General features: G+C 38.9%; 1 protein-coding gene across 1 annotated transcript in view; it reads right to left on the reverse strand.

The window, feature by feature from the left end:
* DELTA-OAT (ornithine-delta-aminotransferase) overlaps nucleotides 1–8,438 on the reverse strand; it is a 34,411-nt gene extending 25,973 nt beyond the window's left edge. The window contains exons 1-5 of the mRNA XM_089981472.1: nucleotides 8,189–8,438; nucleotides 7,879–7,987; nucleotides 2,415–2,645; nucleotides 716–875; nucleotides 553–608 (exon numbers count right to left, since the gene is read on the reverse strand). Coding sequence (XP_089837598.1) covers nucleotides 553–608; nucleotides 716–875; nucleotides 2,415–2,645; nucleotides 7,879–7,987; nucleotides 8,189–8,337 — 705 coding nt within the window. The 5' untranslated portion in view covers nucleotides 8,338–8,438. The remainder of the gene's footprint in view (nucleotides 1–552; nucleotides 609–715; nucleotides 876–2,414; nucleotides 2,646–7,878; nucleotides 7,988–8,188) is intronic.
* Between the last annotated feature and the right edge of the window lie 320 nt (nucleotides 8,439–8,758).

Below are 8,758 nucleotides of genomic sequence, written 5' to 3' on the forward strand. Positions count from 1 at the left end.
AAAAAAAAAACTCTTCATATATACCAGCCAGGATTCTGGCCATTGCATGGCAAATAAGATAGCATCTCTATAGCATCAATCTGCTTGATTGGCTTTGAAATAATCATGGCGACTTACATAGCACACAACATGCTTGACTTGCACAGCATATCAGAAAAGTTTAACAAACACATGAGAAGACTAATTTACCAATATTCATTCACAATGTATATGATAGGAAATGAGGCAAATGCCAAAGCGATTACTAGCTTTCTTAGGCAAGGCACATGAAAATAAGTGGAACATCATGTTACAACTTATCACTTCCATTGCAAACATGCAGGCAAATATAGTGAAACTCTATCAATTCAGCTAGTGTATCAGATGCCTCATGCATGTTAGATTTAAGCTAAGCTGCATAAAGCTATAAAATGTGCTTGAGATACTTTGCTTATGCACAAGATGGAGTTCATTAGCTTTCAATTTGCATAAAGATATTGCAGAGGACAATTTTTCAAATGTGAATACAGTCTGATAAGTTATATTGCAAGATAATATCTCAATTGTACATACCCCTGCCTCTCCTTGAATAGGTTCAAAAAGGAATCCAGCAATCTGTTCTCCCTGAGCTACAAGTTAGCAAAACCAACAAGTTGGAGTGATGGCATGACAAACATCAGTTCATAGCAGATGCATTAAAGTATACGGATCATTATATTTATTCACTCCTGCAAACCTTTAAAGATCTGCTCAAGTTCATCTGCATCTCCAAATTTGACTTTAACATGACCAGGCAACATGGGACCAAAACCACGAGTTGCTTCATTGTCGCAGCTCATAGAAATTACACCTAAGGTACGGCCATGAAAGCATCCACAACAAGAAACAATGATAGCCTGCAAAAAAAGAGATTTAAGGTGCTCCAACGCAACAATCCTATCCGTGTGAGAATATCCGAGAATCTTTTAATCTAAGTACTCAAATTGTTGTATCACAATAATGTAGGTAACACATTTTGATAATCATTGAATCTGTTCTAGGTTTCATGCTGCAACGAGTCGCCACTCAATAACAAAGAGGGACTCAAAAAATTCATCCCAAATATATACAACTCTCCATGTCAAATATATGTGCTGCACAACAAAAGAGTTCAACAATAGGACGCATCTAGCATATGAACTCTGATTAACATTGAAAGACTTGATAAGTTCAAAACCACCAAGTCTGTGACTGGCACTGGACCACACCTGAGGCAAATCCTATAAGTCCTAGGTTCTTCAAGTCCAAACCTTTACTAAATGAATGCCACCATTGGTTGAGATAACTTTATGCAAATACGATGTTCCCTATGTCACATGGATGTGGGTACGGGTACGGGTGCGACACGGGTGCGGAGCAATTTCAAAAATTTTGGACACGGAGACACGGCTATATATATATATATATATATATATATATATATATATATATATATATATATATATATATATATATATATATATAATAAGATTGTAAATTTTAAAGCAAAAATAAAAAAGTAATTCTATTGAAGTAACAACACAATAAAAAATTTTGTACACGGAGACACGGCTATATATATATATATAACAATAATAAGATTGTAAATTTTAAAGCAAAAATAAAAAAGTAATTCTATTGAAGTAACAACACAAGCTTACCAAAATAAATGGACAAAAATAGACTCGGTCAAAATTGACCGAGTCCAAAATGTGGATGGACTCGGCCCCGGTGCATTGACCGTGTCCGCCCCGTGTCCAAAGCCGCATCCGTGTCGGGGCGTGTCGACGCGGGTGCATCGACCTTTTAGCCGAGTCCGTGTGACTTAGGATGCTCCTCAAACTCATTTATATGATAGAATTTGAAATAATAATAGCAGTGAAATTAAACGATGTGTGTCAGTTGAAAGACTGCTTCAATCTGACTGTCACCTAAAATGAAGAATTAACAGAAATAGAAAAATAAATGCATGCATGCATGAGTAACATACAAGAACAAATAGCGCATGCATGCACTCATAACTGGTAATGTGATTACCATATTTTCAAATGGTGGCTCCAGGATCCAACCTAAGACTCAAGTAACCAAAGTTTCTTATGGAATATGGATCCTAGGTTGCCCTGACTGATGCCGAGGAAACCTGCCGGGATACGATTACATCCCTAAGTCAAGGACATAACTTTTTCTAGTTCTCACAGACACTTTGAAAGCAATAGCAGAAATAATATGATTGAATTCAAATTTGGCAAACCGTTCCAATCCAAAAACTTGATTCAGATTATTTGTTAGTGCTCACCAATAATGTATTAGAATGTTTTACTGTTCTAATAAGCATAAGAGATTCTTCAAATATATCTAGATAAAATATGGAAAGAAAACAAAATCTAGAAGATACCATCAGGAGAATTTCCATTTACCTCATTGTCTGGAATTTTTTTCTTTTCATAACCCCATTTCCTAGCCAACTTTAATGCTGTCTCCACACCTTCAGCTCCAGTATTCATTGGCAGAATCATGTCATACCCCAGAGTACTTGAAAGACGCTCGGCCAGAAGAGGAAATTTGTCATTGTAAAATGCTCTCGAACTCAAAGTCAGTCTCTTTGCTTGTTCAATCAAAGCGTCTACCACTTTTGGATGACAGTGACCCTGTTTTCGAGCATGCCATACAACCAAGTATGTCAAACTCCCATAACTATTTAGTTTAGATTAACCGTAACTATATAGTCTAGTTTAACAGGTTCGGCATGGTAATAAGCTGGATAACTTGGCAAAAATCACATGAAGAAACGCATGAAAGGAGCACTGAAATCCATCAGTTCCAGATGGGGGCCAAAGAATGGCAAAAAAAACATATTTATTCTTCACAAGACGATTCTTAATAGTGATGCACCCGATGGTGTGACACACACACACACACACACACACATATGCTTTGTTAAATTAGGAGTGACTACGTTAGCTACAGCTCTCAAGCAAAATGGACGAGCCCACAACCTCACCCTGTATCATCAAGGATGAATATGGGAGTCACGCGCTCAAGAAAAGAAAAATGGACATAAGATTTTGACAAATATGGACGGTTAGATTTTCAAGATGGAGATCTACATGATGGGCTTCAAATCCAACTTGGTCTGGTAATGGGAATTCAAAACTTGCACTCGCAGTCTTGTTTGCACCCAATTAAATTTGAGGGTGAGAGAGAGAGATACAAATTAGCAGAGGAGCACGGCATGGTGGCATCGTGCTGCTAGCATCCAAGACCCCAAGTGAGTAGCAACCATAGGAAGGTTACTCTCCACTGCTGGCCTTAGCCTTACCGATCATAGTGCATCCATGACATAGATGCGCACCCAAGCTTATAACAGTAGCCATGCTAGCGTCTTTTGAAGTCACATCTTCCTTTTCAAAGTGATCCAGGAATCTCATTGTAATAACCTTAATTTTTAGGTTTTTATTTAAATATATTATGATATATATTTCTTAACAATGTGATTTGGGCCCGGGATCCAAGTCGCAGATCCGGGGTCCATAAAGGGGTCTTTATATATGTATTTATCTCATAAAACATATATGTAATTACATAAGTGCAAAAATTTTCAATTTGGCGAATTATTTAAGAGATAACTACGTATATAATGTATGTATGGGCGTGGGATCCACATTTCGGATCCAATACCCAGATAGGATCCATTTGGATATAGGTAAAATACCCTATATATTCGTATACCTGATTAAAAATATATAAAAATATATATTATATGAGAATTTTTAGGGGATCCACGATTGGATCCATTTGGATCCAATCCATGGATGACCTAGTGGAAGGCAAGGGTCCGGTCAGGTTTGGATCCCGAGCCGCAGGTCACAGACCCGGACCCGGCCCTCTCGTTAAAGAAAAAAAAAAGAATTTAAGTTTAAAAGGTAAGAAGCTCTTGGACCCGGGTCGAACCCGACCCGGATCCATAACCCGATAGGGTTTTTTAAAACCCTACATCGGGCTGCTCTTGTTTTAAAAGGAGGAAGGAGCAAGAATCGTGCCTAGGGCACGATTCCTGCCATTTCCAGAAAGGAAGGGGGGGCTCGGCTGGCGTAACCGAACCCCGCGCCTCTCGGAAGAGGGGGGTTTCGGCAATATAAAGGGAGGTGGAAGAGGGGGTCTCACCCTCTTCCCTCATCTTTCTCGTTTCTCCCTTCCCTCGTCTCTCTCTCTCTCTCTCGTGGGGGCGTGCATCGGAGTGGTGGAGGTCGCCGGCGAGCTTTGGCCACCCACAACCACCGAGGGCCGCGGCTATAAATAGCCACACTCCCTGTCACGGTAGCAGGGAAGGGGCGACTCCAGCTAGCTCGTTGTTTCCGCCACGGCAGCCTTCGATTTGCCGGAAAGACCGTCGGAGAAATCTTCAACAAGGTACGGGTTTTTCTTTTGGCTCGAATGGGAAAAAAGAACCTAAATACGATTTAGGTATTGTTTTTAAGGAATCCATAAAAATCTGAATTTCTTTTATGCTTGACCTATGAGGAATCAATAGATTTATGGTGGTTTATGGGTATAGTACATTGAATCTGTTGATTTAGGGAAAAACGTGTGTAAGATGGGAATTGTGCCTTCATTAGTCTTAAGTTTAAAAGATAAACATGTTGACCTTTTATGCATGTAGATAGAGAACAAAATTTCTGTGCACATTTTTGTTATTTTGAAACACACATTCTGTTCTGGCCTATGTTCACAGCACACGTAGATGCATAAGAGCCTTATGTATGCATAGATATGATTTACCATAAGTGAATATACCGGTATAAATCTGGTCTTGTACAACACACCTGGAACAGACCATGTACGAGATACATGGGTCCGTTTGGAATATATATATATATATATATACATATATATATATATATACATATATATATATATATGTGTGTGTGTGTGTGTGTGTGTGTACTTATACATATATCATAATCCATTAGTATGAATTGGACCCATTCATTACCAGTTTTGGTGATGTCTCACAGTCCGGTGAGTGGAAAGAATATACACATATTTACACCCTATTGTCATGAGAAGTTTATCAATGAAAAATTCAGAGTTAGTATGTTTAATCTAGCAGCATCTACCGATTCTTCATGTGATCGTGAAACCCATTTCTGTAAGATGTATGTAGATGGACTGGTGTGAATTCTGTTTAAGTAAATATACGTGACTGATACTATTACATGTAGAAAATCAGGTAACCCTTTCAAAAAAAAAAAAATATGCTTTCTGCTGAATTACAACTATGAACTGCATGTGCATCTGATGATTCTGATCAGTTGGTTGGTCTGGTGTTATAGCTGCAGATTTGCATCTTGAGGTCTTTTTATTTCTTTTAGCTGTCTGTAGAATTATTAGTTCAAAAGATTTTCTAAGCTACAACATCATATAATGCTGGGTTCAGCCAACATCATAGTAATATTGTTGAGCGTTTATTATCTATTGGCAGTTAAGCTGCAGATTGTTATAAATCATGTCATGCAGTTAGTCTGATTGGTACTCGTGCAAACTCAGATACTATTCATTATTTAGTTGGATTGACTTTTTCACGGACCATTATGCTGGGTTGACCACATGTCTCTGGATAATGAAATTGGGTTTAACCCTAGTCAATTAAGTCGGCAAAGCTTGAATAGCCAATTTCAAGAAAAACCTTATATAAACTAGATGTTATTTTAAATCCACAATTTGACTCATAGAGTGTGCATTTAGCTAAGTAGGTAACATGTTTGTCATGTACATGTGTGGTTATGAGTTCAAATCCTGCCTTATATAGAATTAAGTTTTTATGTATGTTCCATATGCCTATTGGTTATGTTATGCCTATTCAGGGTGATGTTTCCTTAGGTGCTTAAACTTGATAAATAATCCTTGTTCGAAATTATTGTTGTGAGTGTACTTGTGCATATACACATATGGAATTTAGATCAAAACTGCATGGTTGTTCGTATGTTTTAATTGGATTGATTCATGAATGAACTATTGCATTTGACATGAGTACGTGCATGTCATGAAAACATGCATTTAATGTGGGGGTGTGAATTTATGCTTATGCTTATGAAATTATTGATTCATGCACAACTTGCATACATGAATGCGCATTGGAAAGCATGTGAAAAGAATGCATAGTGGCATGTGATTGAGGATTTATGCTTATGAGTATTGTGATGATCAAATTGGATCATCAGGGGCTGGGTGAGCCTCGAGAACTAGTTGTTCTCCGTTTTAATTATTTTGATGCATTTCAACAAATCAAATGTGAGATTTGTTGTTTTACCACACTGTTCTATGTTGTCATGGGCGGTGGTCCCATGAAAAGCTTAGCATGCTGATGTGCAAGCTTATGTTATTAATTCGGCATGTAAATTTGCAAACGTAAAAGAAATGAATTAATAACCAGATAAAAGAAAATAAAGAACAGTGTAATTCACTTTCTCCTTGATGTCCCTGCTTTAGCGTGGGAATCTTGGATATTGCGGTTTAGGGAAACCGTGAGGATACAAAAACTCCGTGTGCGTTTTGTTGCCCCTGAACCCGATATTGAGGTTCTTCTCCTGGCCACGGTTTTAGGGAGAATCCGCCACTTTACCCGGGAGTGGTGTGTTGGTCACAGCTGTGAGTTTGTTTTGGTATACCAAGAAAGTGGCGCCAGTGGATGCTGTTTTCCCTGGTGTCCCCGACTTTGGATGCTGTTTTCCAAGGTTCCGATGGATGGTGCTGTTTCCTGATATCGGTCGTGGGCTAAGTTTGGAACCCGGTAACAAAATACAAATTGTGTGTGAAGCTACTCCGGGAACCCTACTTAACCTCGGGGATTGTACCCGTTTGGTGTATCCGCGGGCCACTGTAATTAAAAAGAGGAACTTAAGGATGTGTGCATTTAATAGGACATGCATATGGAAAGAGAAAAACTTAAATGGAAGATAATAAATGGGTCATGCATTGCACACAAATCATGCATATTCCTGCTATGTATTAGTTCATGCATATTTACCTGTTCACTTAGTTGTTTATGTTGATCATTGTATGATGTTGATCTATTTTACATTTAATTGCCTTATTGATTAAGTTATGATCAATGTTGCATATTTCGTGTTCCCTACTGTTAACTGTTTAATTATGCATGAATGGTTAATTGACTTAAGAATTGAGTATAATTGTATTCCTCAAAATATTACATGGATCTTATTTATGCTCTTTTTCTTATTTGATTCATTAGGGAAACCTGTACGCAGAATTCTTCGGATTTCTGACCCTCTTATTTTATTGGTTTTTCCCAGGCACAGGTGATCAGTGAAGTCGACTAGCTTCTGAGAGATACGAGGGTCACATTTGTTTCAGACGACTTCACTTACGGACAGAGTGGCTCTACTGTTATTTTCTTTTAGTTCTTCTGATTTCCTGCAGTTTGATATTTCATTTTTGACATGGAACATATTACTATTATTGATTCATTAATAAAAGAATTCAGTGGATTGGTTATGATTGATAAATGTAAGTTGCTTTGTGGTGTGTGGTTATCCAACTGAAATTGGAACTGTAGGGACCCCAAGTCTCTGGGAAGTTTTCCGCGACTCTTTTAAAAAAAAAAAAAAATATTCCGCATTTTTCAAAGGTAGGAGTTGGGGTCGTTACACTCATTCCCACCAAAAGGTGTGGATAAAAGTAGTAAAAGAGAATTTACCAGCGCCCACCTACCACCCACAATCACAGGTAACAACATCACAATAGCGTCTATACGGTACACTGAAAGTTAAGTATATGTCGAGAAAATGTTAGAAAAAAACAATACATGGTGTCATACGTGGATTCATTAAAGAGAGAGAGAGAGAGATGGGTAAGTTATACCTGGTTAACGGCCGAATACGCAGAAAGGAAATCCAAGTATCTGTTGCCCTCTGGATCCCAAACACGCGCTCCTCTAGCCTTCGAGAATACTATCGGTATCGGATGGTAGCTTTTTTTGTAGTGATTTATTTTTCGAGGGTTTTTTTTTGTGGGGGGTGTTTAAAGACGGAAAGGGGAAAAGAGAAGCATCCAACAATACAAGAAGGCCAGTCAGAACCAAAACGAAGACAATGGTCGTAGCTGATCCTAACAGAATCAAAAGTAGTAAGAAAGGGAAGGAACATAACAAGGGAGGAGAAAGAGAGCATACTTGTGGGCGCTATATTGGGACTCATAGTTCATGAGTTGTTCGGAGGCCGTAGGAGACATCTGCTGGAGCGTTTCGAGGTTTCTGGTGAAGATTTTGCTTATGAGGCTCGTTACGAGCTTCCTGGGAGGACGAGAGATGGCGGTCACCATACGTATCCTGTTTCTCCTCTCCCTCTCCCTCTCCCTCTCCCTCTCCCTCTCTCTTGTCTGTCTTCCTCTCTTCTACAATGCAAGGCGGTCGAGGGGCTCAAAGGATCAGAGTTCGGCTTTATGGGGATAATGAACCCTCACACTGGAGAGAGAGAGAGAGATGCTCTAGACTCTAGTCTTGTCCAGCCGTTGCGCTACGTTTTGCAACAGAGCTCACTTGTAAGATGTAAGCGATGAACCTAACCCCAGTTTTGCCTATCCAACAAAAAAAAAAGTTGTAAGCGATGGTCCCAATGGCATGCAGATCGAAATACCCTCAATTTCACGATAATTTGCGGAAATCTCACCGACCCATGATGGCAATTTTTTGTCGAGAAAGAACGGATGAATTACTGATCAATATAGAACTCCCTAATACGGG

This window comes from Nuphar pumila, chromosome 11, assembly GCF_984573655.1.
Source record: "Nuphar pumila chromosome 11, dmNupPumi1.hap1.1, whole genome shotgun sequence".
NCBI lineage: Eukaryota > Viridiplantae > Streptophyta > Magnoliopsida > Nymphaeales > Nymphaeaceae > Nuphar > Nuphar pumila.